The 21190-nt window shown below is 46.6% G+C and overlaps 1 protein-coding gene and 1 long non-coding RNA gene across 2 annotated transcripts; one reads left to right on the top strand and one right to left on the bottom strand.

Annotated features, from left to right (window-relative positions):
* Positions 1-2386: 2386 nt before the first annotated feature.
* Positions 2387-3009, top strand: LOC142785347 (uncharacterized). Its single transcript, XR_012888929.1, has 2 exons — positions 2387-2565; positions 2742-3009. It is a non-coding gene; the product is annotated as an uncharacterized LOC142785347 (long non-coding RNA).
* Positions 3010-4386: 1377 nt separating this feature from the next.
* On the bottom strand, positions 4387-20678 carry LOC142785384 (uncharacterized). Its single transcript, XM_075883865.1, has 2 exons — positions 19109-20678; positions 4387-5148 (listed from the first exon to the last, which is right to left on the bottom strand). Exons 1-2 carry the CDS (start codon positions 20519-20521, stop codon positions 4861-4863), a joined length of 1701 nt encoding a protein of 566 aa, XP_075739980.1. The 5' UTR covers positions 20522-20678; the 3' UTR covers positions 4387-4860.
* Positions 20679-21190: the final 512 nt, after the last annotated feature.

Below are 21190 nucleotides of genomic sequence, written 5' to 3'. Positions count from 1 at the left end.
GTCAATAATATAATTACAACGTAATCGAGTAATACAGTAAGAGTTTGATATTTAAGTTATCACACTGTCATACTACGTTGCTGCATTATTATTACATTGTAAATTTATTACATTGCTTCTAATGCTTACTACGTTGTTATAGAGCTGATAACGCGAACAGTATACTTTATTATGGAACTAACACGGCCACCCATGATAACGCCATAATCTTCGATCCCACGTGCATAGAAGCCGATGGCCCTTACCGCTGATCAGTTTGGTTGCAATGGAGTGTGCATGGCGAAATATTTTTATCGTTCGGCTAACCTGCGTGCCTTATCTCCTTTATATTTAGCTCTCTTTGTGGACTAGTGAGTCGTAAGAGTGCATGCTGTTATGACCGGCTCTGGAACTCTTCTGGTAGGCGCATTTGCGCTTAAATCCATCAGTAAGTGTCGTCAAACGAATTCCAAAGCAAAGCACCCCCGCCCTCACTTATGTTCCTTAAACATTCTAAATGCATTGTGGCTGAACAGGTTAACAAAACCTTCGACGCCTTTTGCCGTAGGTAAAACTGGACGTGCCTATGCGAAAGCACTCACTGACATGACTGCCCGGATTGCTTAGTATTCTAAGTAGCCCCTTTTGTTCGGCAAATAAGTCGCTATGTGAATGATTTCTATTTTGTATCATTTTAAATTCGTATCACTGGCCGTGATACAAATTTCATAGGCCTGAAATTAAAAAAAAAAACAAGCTGACATAAACAGCCTCTTGAGAAAAAAAATTGGGGACCCTTAAGCTTCGTCTTAAAGAGTTGAACGCGATAGCGAAATTCGGCCTTTATGCGCCCTTCAACCACTAAGAGCATACTTATAAATATGTTTGTTACACACACACACACACACACACACACACACACACACACACACACACACACACACACACACACACACACACACACACACACACACACACACACACACACACACACACACACACACACACACACACACACACGCGCGCGCGCGCGCGCGCGCGCATGGTACATACAGGTTTTTAATCTAAAGTAAGATTTGCATGGCCTCCAAGATACACTCCGCGCACTTGCCGTCTCAGAGGCCATAAATAGTCTCACAATACCTCACAAATGGCAGCAAATCAGCTGGCGTTTGCTGTTTGCTTGATCAGCACCTCTTTAAAGGCATGATATATTGTCTGCTATATGGACATTGTTGTCCATTTTTATAGCTGTTTGAAAGTTCCTGTGTGTTTTAGCGGCAATGGCTGCACTGTCCCGGCCTTTTTCGACGTAGTTTGATGGCCTCACAAATGCGCCTACAAATTAATGAATTGGCTCGTTTTCGTCGTTACACCTGTCGGACAAAATGCGTTAAGGAGACTCCTTCCACTACATGGCATTTCTGTAGTGTTTTTTTCCGAAGCAGCTGCTAGTGACATAGTGGATTTATGGCAGGACACCTGCTTGCCACGCCAACGACACGCGTTTGATCCTCAATGGACTATGAAATTTTATTCTTTATTTATTTGCCTCTTTCTTGATTTTTCGCTCACGAACATTACGCTCACATCTAACGGTGCCGACGCCGACGGCGGAATTTCTGCGACCCGAGCTCTCTAACGCTATCACGTTAATAACTGCCAGAAAGGACGGCCCACAGCCCGTTGTCAATGAACCTGGTCCTACGCCAAGCTTTTGAAAAGTTCCCGGGCAGAAGCCAGGGTAGCCTGTGCTCCTCATGAAGACGTCCGGTAAGGCCTCTCTTCCTCCCCCCCCCTCACTCTCTCCGCCCATACCGACGCACTCTCGCTATCTGCAGTGCACCTGAGTTAGCACGCTGGCATGCAGTTCCTCTCATTCGGCTACAGCTCGCGGGCTATGTTTTAGCTTTGGAGCACGTGTACCTAGAGCGCACAAGAAGTTTTCTCTGATCGGAAGAGTTACGATTCGCGGTGGATAGGGCATCTGACGTGGTTTGCACAAGATCAAGTGGGGTCTTCAAGACGTGAACACGTGTTGTGCAGGAGTGACAAACTTTAAAAGTGTCCTTGTTTTACCAAATTCGTTCTCAGCCTCTTGCAAGATACTTCATTCTATCGATGTCAAAGAATAACACATTGCAGATGACAACACGTACCTGACACTTTCAAAACAAACGATGCACACGTGGCTGTTCTGATATCTACGTGGTCAAATGAAAAAGGCATAACCTCGAGCAAAGCGCGTGGGCGGCACAATGAACACGATTACGAATAAAATGTTTGTTTTAAAGCAAGATCACGTTTGTTAGGTCACGCATGCTTCCTTTGCACACCACGATAGGCCTTGTAACCACCGAATGTTATCACCCTGCATAGCAATGCCAGGTGTTGACGTGCTCAGGAGCGCTTGACAAAATTGCTACACACAGTCAATAGCAAGCTGCGAAGTTGATTGGAGAGGGAAGCAATACTCAACTCTTCGATTACGCTGCCGTCGCCAGTGCGTGTGTGATAAGTTGTGGAGAAAACGGAGTGCCGAGAAAAAGAATAGCATGCGATCCTCGGTGATTGCGTCAATGCAAGGTGAGTTGACTAAATTATTGTGCAAATGCATTGATGACACTGCAGGCAAACGCGCTCGGAATTTAAAAAAAACTGTTTCAGTGGTCATTAAAAAAATCCTTTCTTTATCACGTGGAAGCCATGCACATGACAAGCTTGATTCTACAGGATAAAACGGCAATTCGCGTGGTTTGCAGAAGGGGTTCCTGGTACGGACCTTTTCACCGAAGGCTCGTTGGGCGCCGCCATGGTCCTCCCTGGGCTTCTAACAAGCGTGAACCTCCGAAAATGCCCTGCCGAGGCCTTGACGTTGGCTTTCGTGCTCCCGTGCAACAAGCTAGAAAGGAGGAAATCCTCCACTTCGTAAAAATTGTCAGTATACGTCGGCGTTATATTGATATAACGAAAGAAACTGCTGGCACAATCGTCTAAATAAAAATTTGCAAGATCCCACGTATCTGAGAATCGACGTTATGCGAAGCATGTGGAGGGAAGGTGACTGTGTTGCATTTTTTTTGTTATTGAGCGACACGTCATGACATGACGCTAAATAAATGTGAATATGTTGCGCGCACAGATATATATTGAAAAGTTACAGATGTCTAGAGAACCATGCAGTTGTTTTCACTTGCGCAACGATGCCAACTAGAAGATGCGTATTGGCAACACCAGAAGCTGATATGAAGCGCTGATGCTCGCTGTATGCTGGCCCTGGACACTGCTACATAAATCAACTTCAGCGCATGGTAATTAACCACAATTGACGTTAATGGCTTTATCAAAGGAGTACATAAGTATTGTTTATAAAATTTGGAAGGCAGCACTGCAACCACTGTTGACGTTTCACGAAGATTAGGGTCTCTTTGAAAAGTACTGCTGAGACCTGGCGTAGCTCTGTGGTAAAATGCTTTATTGCCACGCAGAATACTTTGGTCGATTCCAGCTTGGACCCTGACATTTATTCTTTGCATTCGTCGGGTGGACGCTACCGATGCCGGGTATTTCTTAACGCTCGCGCGTTAAAATTGCTCGTGTGTGTTCTCATCGTTCCTGGTTAGATACTAAATGTCAATAACCTAGCTGTGCCACATACCCGCATACCAACGCGTATGTGGGTATGTGTAGACAGCGGCACATACCCGGCCGTGGGTATGTGTCACTGTCTGACAGGAAGTCTTTGATGACGTGCGCGACGGGATTTTGGCGTTCATAATGTCTTGACTACCGCATCATATTCGTCAAACCATCTTACCTTCCCATGCTAAGTTTGGTTCACGCCAAGTTAAGGGTGTGACCATGAGAGCACCCAAACGTAAGTGGCTAGTTAGATACGCTCAAAATCGCCGAAGTTTGCTAAGAAATGCTTCACATTTAATATTGCACAAAAGCTACCTACAGATCAGGAGGCACTATGTAGAGTATTCGCGGATTAAAACGCCATATCATTTGTCAAAGTACTATGTAAGAGGAATCACGCGTGATATCCGATTCACGCCGCTGTGAATCTGGCCGATAAAGTTACGGTGAGCCCGCTTTTTGTTTACCAAGGTGTCAAATGTTCCTGTCTTACAAAGTCATGTAAAAATTTGGAAATTTTCGAAGTGGTTACGTGGTAACGCTGCCTTTGTACCAATCATTCAATGAAAGCTTTTATTTTCATCTTTGCTTTGAAAAGAGAAAATACGTGGGACTAAAAGTCGCGATTATGTCTTGGCATAGGTTCCTGCCCCCTTTATTCTTGGCATGACACAGCATGTGATTTAACTGAAACTGTTTGTATAGCTTATGGGTGTTGTGTTTATCTGTATTATCATTACTTCCGCGTTTTAAGTAAGCTTCTAGTGACGAGAGGGAGTGAAGTCTTTATTTCATAAAGTGGGCCAGCAATTTGGCCTTGGTGGCTTCAGGTGTCGGCTCGGAGTCCCTGTACTCGGGCGACATCCTTGGCCTGCTGGACGGCCCAGATCTGGTTGTTCAGCTCCGAGATCTCCTGCGGCGGCAGCGCCGACGAGGAAGGTCCCCTGCGGCTTCGTGCAGCCGGTGTGGCGGCGAAAATGACTGAGCTCAAGGCTTCTTATTGTCCGGAATCGACAGCCGGTACAGACGCATCGCGAACGGTGGCGTTTTCACGACTATTGTCGCCAGAAGATTCGCAGAGCATATGGCTCAGCGTTGCTCTGTACCCGCAGAATACACATATCGCCGGTGCAGGTTATCTTTATTGGGGGACATTTTAGTGCAACGTAACGCTGAGAAACCCTTACGTTCGACGACCTCCGGGGCACCTATTATAACAAACACCTGCCCCAGTTCAAATTAGAGGTCTTCGCAGTCCTGATTGACCGGCTTGACGAGTCCAATATACGACGCCGTCGAGCAGCACGCCAAGCAGGGACGGTCTTGCCACAGGATACCATCTTGTGGTCCTCCGCGCAGAAACGTCACTCGATGCTCCGAGCTGTACACGTAGTGAATGTGCAGGAACTTCAGCTGACGCATGCGTCCGATGATGTCGACCGCGAACATCGATGCATCCACGTGCGATATTCGAGTGGACGTCAGGAGGCACAGATGCTGAAGGGTGGCGATGCGGGACAAGACCCTCTGGGATTGGAAACAATGCACGGAAAATCAGTACTCAACAATGTCAAATACATGGTTTGCACTGACGCCACTGAAACAGCCCCGTTTGAGCACCAACCTGGCCCGACGCGAACTTTGAGACTCCACGTTTACGCTGGCAGTAGCATCGCAGCCTGGTTCCTTCATTCATACACAGAGGGCGACTAGCGTTCTAGCGGAGCCGTTATTCCACTGACGCAGGCTGATCACCGCGTCGTCATTTAAGGCGCCGTGTTGGAACCGTCATGTTGTGAAAGTGTAATGGAACGTGCAAACTATCAATAAACTTAACGGGTGGGTTTTGTTTCCGCCGTATTGTGCTGTTAACGTTGTCATTTTGTGTCTTGAACTATATAGTGTATGTATTCACATGAAAATGTCTTCTTTGGTGCATTGTACGTTTTCTGACCTTATCAATTCACGTCACGAGATAAAAAAGTAAGAAACCACTCGTTTTACAGCTCAAGATCGTGGCACCTATATGTAATAGGTATACTTGCTGTTACAGGAGTATATTTGCTGCACTAATCGCTTCATACTTGTGTTGGCCAAAGAAGAAACCTCCGTTTATTAGCGCGAAATGACCAAAAAAGAAGAGGGAAGGGAAGCAAGGAAGCCCTGTTGATTTATAACGAACGTATACACAGGCTATATAACAACCGCGTTCCCGCGCAAAGTGTAAAACAACGTACCTTCGCGCATCACATCACCGTCAACACACTTTGTAAAGAACGCCTTTATACGGGGAAGAGATGAACCCCTGATAGACGATTGCCCCCGATTTCCCAAAATGGAAGGCTTCCAGCAGTTCTCGCGTGGCAGTGTACTTGCCTAATTCTTGAAAGATCGCTGACACACAATGTCGGAGGCGGAATCAAAGGCGAACTAGATTTTTGCTGAGACATGCGCAACATCTGCGAGATATCAAGGGTTTATATAGCTTAAAACATATTTATAATATAGTTTTAAAGTGCACTCCACGCGACTGAGCGAAATACGGAGCCTCTCGCGGCACCGACGTCAACGCAGAGGCAATGTCAACAAACTTACGTCGCGATATTGAATTGGCTGGTCGCTGGCACGCGCCTTGCGCTTGTTTTATTTTCTCCTCCGTACATGCGGCTTCGCGTGTGCTGGCTGACAGCGCTGCCTTCGCATGACGTAATGGTCCCACGCTTCTCAACACGTCTTGAGCATCTTTTCTGCGTGCTCATGAAACTGTGCACGCAGTTACCAGGTTGATAAGATTTTAGAGCGACGTGGTTTTTCTACGTACAATTTGTCTCAGAAATGACATGCAATGGTAGTCGGCACGGCCGCGCATATGCGCAGTGACGTTTTCAAAGTTTTTCGGCGACCTGGCTTGGCTCATATATCGAGAGAGTAACGAGTAACGACGACAAACAAGCCATCCGCGACACAGGCGCAACAACCTTGGGCTCAGGGGTACGCAACGCGGTAAACATACAAAGATGCTGTATAAAGCCACGTTGTCTCATCGTAACGGCTCGTTACTTTCAGAAATAGTTGTAGAGCTCAGAATAAACGTGGTTAAGCATGGTTACAAGAACTCTTGCGAAAGTAGAACAACGACAACATGCCCAAGTCGCCAGAAAGACTGCCGGCAAATGCTATCAATTATCAGCCTTGCTGGATGAAAGGGCTCATCCATATCCGGAGTAGAGCTGTGCACCGCCGCCGCCGCCGCCTGTTTTTGCTCACGCCATTCGTGCCACCGCCGAAGTTCTGAGAGAGACCACGGTGCCGCCGCCGCCGCCATACAATAATTTTCCGCGCGCCGTCGTTTGTCTAATTTTTACCGAAGCGCAGAATCTGGACAGAAAATACATCACTTCACATGCTCGTCTGCAGCTTGAAGATTTCTGCAGAGCAGCATTAGCGGTTTCGTGACTGCTCCTTTGTTTTCTTGTTTGGATGCGCTGTCTATGTAGGGCCCTAAAACAGCTTCTGAAGATACACAGTCGAGCAAGTTATTCTCTTTTGGCGTTTATCGTTCTTTTAGCACCCTTCGTGACGCCACAACAGGGATTCACGTGACATAATTAGGGCACATACTCTAGAATAGTCCAAATACGAGAAATATGAGTTGTAAATTGTTTTCTGCCCTGCTTTGCCATGCATTCCCCACCCGCCACCTCCGTTCTTCCTCACGTCTCGCAGAATTATCATGCGTGAAGAACTCGTGATTCCGCTGCATTTTGTGAGTGTTCCATTGCGCAAGTGCAAATGAAAACAGTGTAGCCGACAAGTTCAAAATTCTGATGGACTAAACGCTTAGTGCTCACATCGCACACACGCTTTATGAAGACATAAATGTCGAAGATCATGCAACCACTTTAGTGAGAGAGTGAGAGAGAATTTATTTACAGAAAGGTAGAGAGGTCGGCCTCAGCTATATTTTGCTCTGGCCTGCTACTCTACACTGGGGAAGGGTGACTGGGGAGTGAAAGAGAACCACTTTAGTAAATAGAGTATAGCTCGGTGTAATCTAGAACGATACCAAAGGAAAAGACTCCGAATTATTTTATTCTCTCTACGGATAAATTATTCACAGTGAAGACAACGCAGCTCACCATAACAAGGGTCAGTCTGCTTCGAAGGTTTTTGTATATTTTTTATTGCGAGAAGAACTATATTAACACTGTATACAGGCTCTCATCATCTCCGTCATGTTTCGAATAAAGTCCAAATGAAGTACTTTTGTATGCGCGCTTGTATGCTGCGACCACGGATAAAATCTCACAAGAGCTATAGCGAGGAACACTGCTGAAGCATAGATGAAACAAGCTGCCCATCTCCTTAGAAGTGTGGCAGCTTGGGCTAGTTGGTATGGCATGACAATAGTTATAGCGCGAGAACAAAACGACGACACAGATTCAAGAAAGACACACTAGTGTCCTTCTTAGCGCTCGTGTTTTTCGTGTCCTTCTTGTCTCTGTGTCGTCGTTTTGTTCTCGCGCTATAACTATCGTCATGCCCATCTCCATCCCACGGAACATCATTCCGCGTGCGATTCCTACCGTCGATCGCCCTTCAATCGGAAAGAAAGCCCTGTCTGTCTTTTGCTGGACAAAGCATGCAGTACGAAAGTATATAAGGCTGCGTGGCTCGATCCGCATCTGTGAACTTTGAATATATAACCACGTGCATGGTCGCGAGTACTAGCACGCGCTAGCACGTTCGCTATTTCAGCAGGCATTAGTGCACTGCTCGTTTACCCTTCTACACGCTATCATATCACTGCACGAACCCTGCTTATTTTCCCTGAAGCAGCCGTGTTGCGATACGCTAGCGTTTTACAGTGTCGCCACATCATGAGAAAAAGAGTTAACTGCAGCCTAAGTTCATACGGGACTGCGAGCTCCTATCACACTGTGTAAAATTTGAAGTCGTTGAAGGATTTTTTGGCCATAACACTGTTTACGTCACCTAAAACTTAGTATGTTATCGTCAAAGATCTGAATTAAAAACTTAAAAGTTGATTATCAACTTTTACTTAAAAGTAAAAGTTGATGACACTTCCGTACTGGACACTTTAGTCTCATCTTTTGGGAAATTTCAATGTTCTAGCGAATCTTGCAATGTTGATGCGCTCCTTCTTAAATTTTGGGATAATGCGTATCAAATAATGTGCCACAACAATATACTCAAGGAACCGAATATACCCATGCTACTATAGGAAGATATATTCCATTTCAGCCGTCGCATAAAGCGCTTACGTGATAATTATCAACCCAAGTGTACCGATAACGCTTCTTCAGTTAATGCATTGAAAGGTAAATCTAACCTAAAATCAAGAGGTTAAGAACTATTACTTTAGCAATGCCTTCGCTACGCTTAGAAAAAAATTCATCCAGGTCCAAAGGGTCAATTAGTCCTGCATAATCTATGCCTTCATTGTTTTTGCTTGATGGCCAATCCTCCTCAAATCCGGAAGCTATAGCAATTTCTTTAAATTTTACTTAAGTTTGTTTATTTTTCTACTGTTAACGGCTTCAATTTTACATTTTCCGTTTTCCGCGTGCAGCAAACTACCTGCTCTTCCTAATCTTGAATTGAGCTCCTCTGAAGTGCATAACCTAATAGTAATTTTGAAGTTACGATACACTCTGGCCCAGGCGGTATGCCAAATATATTTTTAAATTATACCCAGTATGATGTGCTAACTAGTATATTCTAGTATTTAAAAATAAATTTATGCAACAGTTGTCCAGCTGCGTAAATTAGCAAACGTTGTGCTTTTTAAGTCCGGATACGAGCAAATAGCAAATTATAGGCCAGTATATTTCTTTCTATACCAGCTTCACACTTTTTCATCAACAAATACTCGTAGAATACCTGAACACACAACCTATTCGCCCCATGGCTACAAAGTTGCTTGAATTCACGCACAACATTTTTGCTTCCCTTAATGACCAAAGACAAAATTATGCTATATTTATTGCCCATTCTAGGGAATTTTACATGGTTTGCTATGCGAAACTTCTAGTTTCTTCGCAATTTTTGAGACAACAAGCTGGTTGATTGCATAGAAAATTACTTGCGATTGCACACAAAATTTGTTACGTTTAACCCCGAAAAGTCATCTCATGTCCATAAACACCAGGAAGACGCCACAAGGCTCGCTGCTTCCTCATTTTTTTGTTTATTATTTATATATTTAGCCAAGATTATTAGTAACACCCAAACAAAACTTGAAATATGTGCACACAACTGCGTTACTGCAAATTTATCTCTAATACAAGATCAAAATGGACTGATTACTGTTTTTTTTCTTCATTTTCGAACGGAAGTGAAACGTGACAATTGTCCAGTAACTGGAAAATGCTGCATTCACGAACTTTTCAGATAAGAATTGGCCTCTTCATTTTACATATACTAATCACGGTGTAAGTTTAGTGCGTGCCACGGAGTTTAAATACATTTTTGTAACTCTCCAAAGAACCTAAATTGGCACTGTATTTCAGAACAGCACATCTTCGAAAACATTGGTATCCCCGACACACGTTAAGCAAATAGGCAAAAATGATGCGAACTGACAGCGCATAAGGTTTTGGCCAAACACGAATAAGCGTTGGTTATTTCGTAACCTGATTACAGACGTGATAGAGCTATGGAACGGAATGAAAAAAACTTTATTTCAGTCCTTCAGGACGCGCTTAGCGCGTAGCGGTCGTCTCCCACGTAGGGACCGACAGGGAGTACCTGGCGGCCGCTTCGTGGGCCTGCTGGACGGCCCATTGCTGGTCCGAGAGAAGTGAGCTCGTGAGGGACCTCTCCCACTTGCTTGAGGTAGAGTCGGGAGGAGTTGTTCTACACTCCCAGAACATGTGTGCGAGTGTCGCTGTGTGTCCACGTGATGGGCATGTGTCGCTGGGGTATGCATGAGGATAATAAACGTGACGCGTGGCAAGGTTTGGGTATACGTGTGTGTTTGTATTAGGCGTAGGGTTAATGTCTGCTGTCGGTTAAGTTTCGGATGTGGGGGTGGAAAAATGCGGCGTTCCAGGTAAAAGTGCTTCATTATTTCATTGTACGTATTGGTGCATCCCGATTGGTATCTAACCCAGCAAGACGGGGTTGCACTGTGGCGGTGTGGTCGGTAAGTGCGTGCGCTGCATCATGGGCGATCTCGTTGAGGTTGAATAGGGCACCCGGCACCTGGCCGAGATGGGCGGGGAACCAGATGACAGTATGGTGCTTCAGGGCAGTTGGGTCTGCTTTGCGCAGGATACGTAGCGCCTATGGAATAATATTTTACAGATCAACAGGTTAGAGACGGACTGCGTTGTCTCCCTTCTCTGTCGATCTCTAACCCGTCGCGCTGTAAAATATTTTACGATGAACATCCACGAACTCGCGATTCTGCTTCAGCATGATATAGCGATGTGAAAGACTGTTAAAAAATTAGGAGATCCCACATACAGTGGGAGTCGATGATATGCGAAGCACAAATGAGAGATGTTGATAGGTCACTTTGAAATCAGCACAGCCTTACGATGTGGAGGTAAATGATGCCGTAAATGGCTTCCGTGTAATGACTATCATGCTTCGATGTGTCGTTTACTTTCCTCATCTATTCCCGTCACGTGATACCAAATTTGGTATATGTAGAGCTAGCGAAACGGCCGCGAGCACGCTATATGAGCGTGGTATGTTGTCATTTTCTTACTTGACAGGCGTGTCAGGAGTATTATGTTTGCACCAGTCATATATATCGTCATCCATTGACGTCACGTAACACTAAATTTGCTATATGTGGAGCTAGCAAAACAGCCGCGAGCGCATCATGAAGGGCCCAATATACTCCAATGTAGCGTTGACGCGCACGCACGCTGGGCACAACAATGCTTCGTTAGCAAAACGCGAGCACTGGCACCAGACCAAACGCCTGGCACCAGACTATATTCTGGTGCCAGGCGCGACCAGCTTCCGTCGGCGCGGCCCGACGGCAACCGGTGCGAAATGCGGCATGCTGCATGTCGCACTGCTGCGTTACCCAGCGCATGCGTGAAAGCAACGCGCATGCGTGAAAGCAACGCAGTGCGGCGCGCCCCTGCGAGTGTATGTATGGCAGGACCGGTGCCTGGTGTGGCAACGCGGGCGTGACGCGACGAAATGAACGCCGGCGAACACGCGCACAGCGTCACATCGAAATGTATTGGCGCCTTCACTGTGGCATGTAGTCATGTTCTCACATGATACGCATCTAATGATAATTATGTTTGCACCAGTCGCATACCTTCGTCATCCATTGGCGTTACTTAATACCGAATTTGGCATATGTGAAGCTAGCGAAATGGCCGCGAGCGCGTCATCAGTGTGGCATGTAGTCATGTTGTTACATGACACGCATGTCGTGATTATCGTGTTTGAATGTCATTTACCTATGTCACCCGTTCGCGTCACGTAATACCAAGTTTGGTACATGTGAAGCTAGCGAAACGGCCGCGAGCGCATCATAAGCGTAGCGTGTAGTCATGTTACATGACACGCAACTCATGTTTATCATGTTTGCACCAGTCACGTATCTTCGTCATCCATTCAAGTAGTGAAATATCAAATTTGGTATATGTGACGCTAGCGAAACGGCCGTGAGCGCATCATGAGCGTGGCTTGTAGTCATGTTAGATGACACGCATGTCGTAAGTTACATGTTAGGGTCTTTCGCTTGTGTTCCCCATGCAATCATACCATACCAGTCTTGCAACAGGCCATGGGTACGAAACTACCGCAAGAGCTGCAGGAGCATGAAATATAAATCGTGACATTCATGACATACATGTCAGGATTTTCATGTTAGGACTAGTCAGATATGTTCTTCATACAGTAATGTTATGCCACACCAAGTTTCGTATCGATATCATTATCGAAACGTCGGTGGCTAGACAGATAAATACACTCAAAGTCACCGAAGTTCACCAAGAAATGCTTCGCATTTAAAAGCAATAAGGTTTATATTTTGTCAATACGACCAGCGTTTCTTGTATGCACTTCGAATGCGCATTTTTATTGCTGCAGCCCATCTAGAACATCGATTCATTTTGCAATCGTGTCATCTTCCTGCGTAAACAATATGGTTTCCAATAACTGCAGTATTTTAGCACCCATATCATTCGCTGCATCATCTGCACACCGTACCCGGTGATTCGATTCTACCAATAGTGTGCCCGTTAAATCAATTAGCAGTTTTTCTCGTTTTCTTTTGTTTTTTGTTTGATTTTCTGTGGAACGTGCAATTTTGGAGTCAGCTTAATGGGTGCCTGCGCAGACTTGGTTGCGAGCAATCGAAAACAAAAAAAAGACTTGCGTGAACATTTCACTAAAGGGCATTTCTGAGGGGGCTTGACATTTGTATTTATGCATGCTATGTCTCGAAAACCGAAAGAGCAGTATTTGTAAATAAATAACATTAAAGGGCCTCTCACCAGGTTTGACAATATTGGCCCCGCCGCGGTGGTCTAGTGGCTATGGTACTCGGCTGCTGACCCGCAGGTCGCTTGTTCGAATCCCGGCTGCGGCGGCTGCATTTCCGATGGAGGCGGAAATGTTGTAGGCCCGTGTGCTCAGATTTGGGTGCACGTTAAAGAACCCCAGGTGGTCGAAATTTCCGGAGCCCTCCACTACGGCGTCTCTCATAATCAAATGGTGGTTTTGAGACGTTAAACCTCACATATCAATCAATCAGGTTTGACAATTTTGAGCTGACAAGCTCAATGCGTAGATTAGGCGTTCCCGATCACGTCTGCTGAAATTTGGAAATGGGTAAAAAAATGAAAATGGGCACCTCGGAAATGGGTCGAATTTCAAGATGAACGCTGCTCCCCCTTCCTCTTGCGAACGCGCGCCCAGACAATGACGGCATGACGTGCGCGTGTGAATGACCCTACGTACACGGCAAAGCAGTAACGTTGGTCGTCTACGTAGACGATTGTGCTCTGACGTTGCCAACAGTGGCACGTCACATGGCGAAAATTATTTAACACGACATGCTTAGTTTACGTATCTGTTGCTTGAAGAGAATATTGAATCTCTAGATTAATACTGAGACGCAATCAGGAACTTGTGAGCGTTCTTTTTTTTGTCATTGTTTTCCCAAGGAGGTTGTATATTGTTTCCCCAAGGTGTTGTAGGAGGCTGGACTGTAGGTGTGCCCCGATAAGTGACGCTGGTCGCCACCATATTGGAAAAGGAAAGACTCGGAAGCAGACGACAAAGTGCGCTTCATAGCTCCGCCCTCGCAGTGGCCTTTGGAGACTGTGACATGCTTTGTTAAAGCAGTTAAAGATTTTACGAGGCCATGGTGACTTCGTGCGTCGCTAATGGCTGCGCAAATCGCATCAAGAAGACGCCTGGGATTACTTTTCACTTGTAAGTATTCTCGCTTCGTTCGCTGACGATCGGCTGTTTTTTCGCGCATTCTGTTAAAATAGAAAATATCAAAGGTACGCATGCGTGTAATGCATGCGCATAGCTGTATGGAAGGTAACTTGAAGCTTTAAATGCTCGCTGACATGATGTTGTCCATGATTTTTAAGTTTATGGACGAAGCACTTGCGGTCTATGACTACACGTGTCAAACATTGGAACGAGTAGGACGTCTGAATGCCCTTTGAATTCCAAGTTTTCTGGTGTTGTCTTACAAGGCAATACTGACGGCGTGCATGCATGTTTTTTTTTTTTGGCCAGTGAATATCGAATTTAGTGCATGCTTATTGAGGAATTCGCAAACGTAGAGAAAAATTCTATGCCGTGATAATCCGTGTTACAGGTTTCCGAAAGACAGCGTGCTGCGTTCTGCCTGGGAACGTGCTGTTCGAAGGAATAGTTGGAGGGCTACGGACGGTGACCATTCTGTTCTATTCACTTCAAATAATGCTGCTTCGACAGAACGGGGCAGGCAACCACACTGCAGCATGGCAGTGCTCCTTCGATTTTTGCTGCTTTCCGAGCGCATCTGCAAAAACCTGTTAGTTTCTACCGCCTTGACGTAGCTTCAATAGAATCTACTGACAAAAATAAGCAATTGCGTCTAAAACAACATGAGGCACCTTTGAAATCTGTTCTATCTTGCCGACGAAACCGAAACCAAAACACCGATAGACGAAGTTGCCAAAGTGATCAAGTGAGTGGCGTTACATCAAACATCGAGCTACCTTGTTTCTAGGCTCTGAAGGCTGCATTTGCCATGACAACACACGTCACCAACGAAAGTTGATCAGTATTACACATAACTAACGCCATTGCAATTGTTCTTATAAACGGTTCATTGGGGGTACGTCTCCTGGAAAATGGTTGCACGCGACATGGGTGCTTCGGTTTTGGCTTCGCCTGTAAATTGGTTAGAATGTTAGAATTCAATAACTGTAGAAAAATTACTGGTGACTCCCAGTTTATTTATTATACGTCTCTTTTCTGACTTTATTAATTATTTCATCTTCCTTAAATATATTCTATGGTAATCTGCCGACACACACACACAAGCACCTATATGAAAGAGGCGAGCAAATGTCGCGTTCCTCTTGATCTTGAGTATCTGCAGGCACATTTCTTGAAACACTCAATATATATCACAGCCCTTTTGTACCGCAATAGTGTGCCAGCAAGCTCGATATGCGAAGCATCCCTCGACAACAGATTGATCTGAAAGCGTGCAGCTGGCAATGGCTGCATGAAATAATTTTTTAATAAACAAGAAGAGGCATTTAATCGTTGGTGTAACCTAAAAGTGGTTTCTATCTCATTTTATTTTATCGTGAAACTTCAACCCGACGCGCGCAACGCGCGTATTCCATTGCGATCTATGGCGGTTCCGCCCTGATTTTCCTCTATAGCAATATAGCCACCTGTGGCTTCACTTGCTCTCGTTGGCGGCGGCCGGGACTGCCACTCCAGAGATTCTATAAAACCTTGTTTTCCCGTGAATGGCAACGAGATGCGGGGCTAATGAGCTGACGTTTCACATGCGTTCATGTCCGCGGTCAGCCCATCTAGCAGACGACAAGCGTGTAACGCTCCCAAGCGTTCATGCACTCATTGGGCTCATCAATTCTACCACGTCTAAAGCCTGTTTCACATGCGAGCGATTTTGCTCCAAGAGCGGAGCGGCAGCCGCCGCGCAAGGCCAAAACAGGTTTCTATCGCGGCGACTAGACGCTCTTGTGAAATTTGCCAGAGTTGGAAAAATTCGCTAGCGGCACCAGCGGTAAAGCGACCAGTGACGTCGTTTGACACGGAATGACGGGGGTGGAGTCGAGAAGTTGACGCGCGCTGCGAGGAACTGGTTTCACAGAACAACTCGTTCCGACTGAGCATTGATTGATTTCATTTGATTGATTTTGTGGGGTTTAACGTCCCAAAACCACTATTTGATTATGAGAGACGCCGTAGTGGAGGGCTCCGGAAATTTTGACCACCTGGGGTTCTTTAACGTGCACCCAAATCCGAGTACACGGGCCTACAACATTTCCGCCTCCATCGGAAATGCAGCCGCCACAGCCGGGATTTCATCCCGCGATCTGCGGGTTAGCAGCCGAGTACCTTAGCCACTGTTCCGACTGAGTAGCGGACGACATACGTCCTCTCCTTGGGTCACATGTTCCGCGCTGCTTTCAACAAGTCGCTCATACAAGTTGTGAAACGATATCTTCTTTGGGACGTCGAGATGGAGGATTTCCGCAAGAACCATAAGAAGAACATTCTTTGGGAAGAAATTGGCGAAGTCGCATACTTCCATAAAGTAAACGTCATGGCTTGAACTGGCCATATTCACTGGTGAAGTCGAAGTGCAGCTGTTTTCCTTTCCTTGCTCTCGACGATGCTTTCGCCGTAGTGAAAATCCCGTGCGGTGCCTTTTTTATTTCAATAACATTATTACTACTTTCTTTTTTCTGTTTTTGCGTTTTCATCGAAAGTTATTCCCACGTAGAGGAGCCGCATGGCACGCCGTATTTCTATGTTGCAGCAATTGTTGCTGGTTTATGAAATGATGACACGTGGTGACGCGGTGCATAGATGAAAGGCTTCACACGAACGAGAGAGCAAGGACGGCTTCTGCGGTAGTCGGCTTGAGAAGTAGCATTCCACACAGGTCACTGAAAAAGAATTTCGTGATGTGGCTCAACAAAGAAGGGGCGCGAAGCTTGCTGTCATGGTTCGGGGAAATAAGGCATTCATCAGGGGCCTTTATTTTTGGTCTCCCCTTCAGCAACACCTCGATTTTTCACTAAAACCCTGGCTGACTTGTCCGCATCCTCTGCGACGCTTTTCTCGCAATGAGCAATTGCACCGCAGAGGGCTCAAGTTTGCAGGCTGTCGACAGGTCCTGCCACATTGGCCAGCTGCTCTTCGTGACACTCAGTGCAGGAATGGGCGGCTGGCTAGGCGAAAGTAGATGTTCGGTCGCGAGCACAACATACACTGAGTAGATAACGAAGAACAGCAGTTGATTTCAAGCACCAGTGCAGCAACACGTGCCTAGAAGCATGCATCTAAATTACACGGTTGAATGCTACCAATTGAATGTCACTATGTGCCGACGGCAAATGTGTGTTGTGTGAAATGATGTAATACTTCGGCTTTCCTGTTCACCACCACAGCATTTATGGACGCAAATGCAAGCTAAAGCAAGAATTGCTGCGTAGTTCCTTACCTGCGCCGCGCACAAGTGTATATACAGCTGCCAAAGAACCGGGACAACGAGCGTATCACGTACACTATGCTACCTGCCGTTGGTGAAACTTCCTGGAGTGCTTTACTGAATCATTGAAAAATCTAAGAGGCTTACTGTTTAGGGTGGAAGCATACGAATTCGAGTGCCAGAAGAGATGTAGACCATTCAGAAAACCCCAACGAAGGATGTGTTCGCGTGAGCCAAAGGGTGACCACAAACACTGCCGAAGCTTACTACTTAAAGTTTTTATAAAAACTTATGTTGACTCGAGCGAACAGGTACAAAAATCTAGGTCTAAATTTTGCGAGTTGTGTATACTGGGCTGACAGAAACCCCGTTCAGCGTCCCAATGTTAAATCGCTGAAAGCAAAAGCAATGAATCGGCGAAGCATGGGAAGTGCTGCGCAAAACACGCTCGCAGTTCTTAAGCATTCACCTAGCTGGAGCAGCTGTATAATTAACCATACAAGCAAACTTTTTTTTTGCTTCTCCATGGTCAGTTATATCAGTTATATGAGCGCGCAACAAGAATCATACGTGAAAAAGCCAGGACAAAACAAAAAGCAACTGCAAACGTTGCTTATTTGTTGTAAGATACATGTTAAAACTAGTTCAATCAGTGTACAAACGCGTAAACGTCGAGTGGCTATTGATGATGAACTTCGTAGCACAGGGGCGCCAAATGAAGGACACTTGGAGGAGAGCGCGCTTTCAGATACCACTGAAAACAGCGGTTGACCGGCGCCTTCCGCGGACAACACGGACCGCTAGAGCGGCGGGCGTCGGCGCCGTCGCGCAACAGCAGCGGCGCATGTGAAACGAACGCGCGTCCGCACGTCCTCCTGCCACTCATCGCCGCCGCTCGTTCGCTCGCATGTGAAACAGGCTTAAGCCAGCGTTTCCAAACCGTCCTGCAGAAACAGGCAGAAGACCACAAAATAACGCAGGTCAACAAAGCAACGCCGCTCGCGTGCTCGGGGGTTGGACTTGTTAAGGCACGTCATGTGCACGTGACATCTTGGCTGGATGCCTGAGAGGGCGGGGAGAGATTTGGCTTGCGAAGGCTACGCGGAGTAGTGGCAGGGGTTTCGAGCTCGCCTCTTCTCATTCTCGTTTCGCGCCGCTTCAAAAACCCCCTTTTCTCCGCTAGTGATGAACCGATTCAAAACATTTTTGTGGCAAAATGTTCCTCATCGGACACCCAACAACTCCCACGTTCTAAATAAATTTTGATAAAGGGCCTGGCGAGTGGCCCTTTAAGACATGCTGCTGTCGCGTCAACTGCATAGCCCTTTTGGAGAAACAAATTTTTCTTTCAGAACCCAAGGAACAAGTCGCTATCCCTACTAAGTTTTGAATCATAATCCTACCCCCCCCCCCCCCCCCGCCTACCCGCGCCGCCGCCGATCCGATGGACCCCGCGTCGTTGACACGCCGCCGCCGAAGGTCGAAACATCGGCGCGCCGCCACCTGCGATTTCGGTACCGGTGCACTGGTCTAGTCCAGAGTCTTTCAGATAAAAAGAAAAGACGGCTTATAAAGTGACTACGTGCTTTTGGAATTAACTACTGAAGCTACAAAGAGTAAGCTTTTTGTCGCGCCGGAAAAACTGGGTAGAAAAAAAAAACAAAAACGGTTTTTGGTCAAAATGAAAACGTGACTTACGGTGTGTTCGAACCGTCTGTATGAAAAAGTTAACTGAAGGCACCAAGGAGGGCTTTCCACAACAAAGAAAATAAGCCAACTCACCCATAGTGGCCGACAATTTACAAGTTCTTTATGCTGAAGAACGAGGCAATGGATGGCGCTGTTGCCTCGAAGACCGGCTCTGAGATAGCCGTAACTCTGCTTCTTGGTAATGACAGGCCACTCGATGAGGCGAACTTTTACCGCAGCCTGGCAACACTCGAGAAACCATAGCTGGACGTGCGCGGGAACGTTACACACCGTAAGCCTGACGACGCCGCTGCGAACGACTGACGTCGCGTCATCTGGTGCTGCTTCGATGACCTTATTGTGGCGAATAGGCTCACAGGCAACGCAACGGAGCTGGCCCCCACGCCTGTCTATGCGTACGTCCAGCTCTCGGAGGTCGGAGCAAACAGTCAGCAAACGGCGCACGGCGGACTGGCTTGGAAACACGCAAGGTGGCGCTGAGAACGCACGCAAGGTCTTCAGTGTTCCTTCGGGGAGCCGTGCCACTAGGTCGAGGTCCGGATGAAAGTGGAACGAAGTTAGGTTTAGCTCAACCACGTGCTCCAGGGCGACAGAGAAAAACTGGCGAAGGATGTCGTGGTACGCGGCGTCCACAATTGGGTAAAACATACTGGAGGGCGCTAGCGGGAGTAGCAGGAGACAAAGTTCGCGGACGTTCGTCCAGTACTTTCGGTGACTCGCCAGACAGAAGGACTCTCCTATTGAGTCGGTGATCACGGCAACAACTGCGACCTGTGATGGAAGCCCTCCGTGCGGGATGTGGTCTAATTCAACGCAGCTCCACGAGTCTTCCGGCCTCTTCTGATGACGGACGTTGGCGCAGAGGGTAGCACAGTTCGTGAACTCCGATGATGGTACCGGCTGGTACGGAATTGGAATTGACACTTCGGATGTGAACACGAACGTTTCCAGCGTGACAACATCGTCGTGAAGTTGGCGACACTGTGACAGGGCATTCAAGAAGTCTCCCCACACGAGGTGGACGTGTAGTTCGGTCAGGTCGGGGCAAAAGGTCAGCAACTTCCGGAGGAGCTCGAAGTTTCGGTCGACGCCTGCAACCTCGACGTACATTTGGCGCAGGCTGTGGGTCACAGCGACGCCCTGCGTTTCAGTCGCTATACGACGCACGTTACTGATCTGAGAGTCGACCACTTCCTTCAAGTCTTCTACGAGCGATAACTCGATATACTGCAGATGCCGGAGCTGTTTCAGCATCAGCTGGAGCAGCTGGCTCGGCTGTAGCGGGCAGGCGACGCAGCGCAGGCCCCGGAGTCTCACACAGCGGCCAATTTGCGCGCACAGCAGTGCTGGTCTGCTGACAAAGCAGTTTGTGAGTACCAATTCACAGATGGTATTTGTGTTCGTTGCGTCTAGTCGACGGACCAAGTCGGACACACCTTCGTTCATAGAGAGGCGCACGGTCACTTCATTCGCGCTCCCGGTCATTGTTAGTCCATGCGGCTTTCTTTGAGCGTCAAGTGTGAGGAGGGGGTGTGCTACCGGCGCGCAGAATGGACGAACCTTCAGGTACAAATATAGTGGATTAATCTTCGAACATACATGTTAAACTACACGCGATGGACGTGACGTCCCAAAATTGTGATGATGTTATAGTTGACTCGTGTGATTTACTCTCGGATAAGGTGATATAGTTGCCTACGAATGTATACTTAAGAAGTCATATTACGGGAGTGGTGAGCACGTGTAATGTGAAAATTTAGCTTATAGTCAGCACATTTCCTGTGCTGATAGTACACCCTTGCAATTTATAACGTATCTCGAGTGATCACCCGAGTAGACGGTAGCTTCCAATATTGGTGAGAAGCAACGATATTAGCGATACGACAATCGGTGTCACACCAGATTTCTGGAGAAGCTACTGCAAACATGTGACGGGTATTATGAATATATCTCTAAGCTGAAAATAATGAATGAAAAGAATTCGGCAGATCCCGCGTACCATGGAAATCGATATTATGGGAAGCATGGAAATGGAAGGTGACTGGCAAAGTGTTATAATATGACGCTAAAGATATTTACATATCTTGCACGCACATATATGTTGAACAATCGCACATGTTTTATAAACAAGTTGTTTACAGTTGCGTAATGGTG

The sequence above is a fragment of the Rhipicephalus microplus genome, unplaced genomic scaffold, assembly GCF_043290135.1.
Source record: "Rhipicephalus microplus isolate Deutch F79 unplaced genomic scaffold, USDA_Rmic scaffold_21, whole genome shotgun sequence".
NCBI lineage: Eukaryota > Metazoa > Arthropoda > Arachnida > Ixodida > Ixodidae > Rhipicephalus > Rhipicephalus microplus.
This window is presented reverse-complemented; position numbering and strand designations above follow the sequence as displayed.

Coding starts and splice junctions, on each gene's coding strand:
- LOC142785384 (XM_075883865.1), bottom strand. CDS start 20,521: ATGACCGGGAGCGCGAATGAAGTGACCGTGCGCCTCTCTATGAACGAA. Junction 5,149..19,108: donor TAAATTGTCGGCCACTATGG/GTGAGTTGGCTT, acceptor TTCCAATCCCAG/AGGGTCTTGTCCCGCATCGC.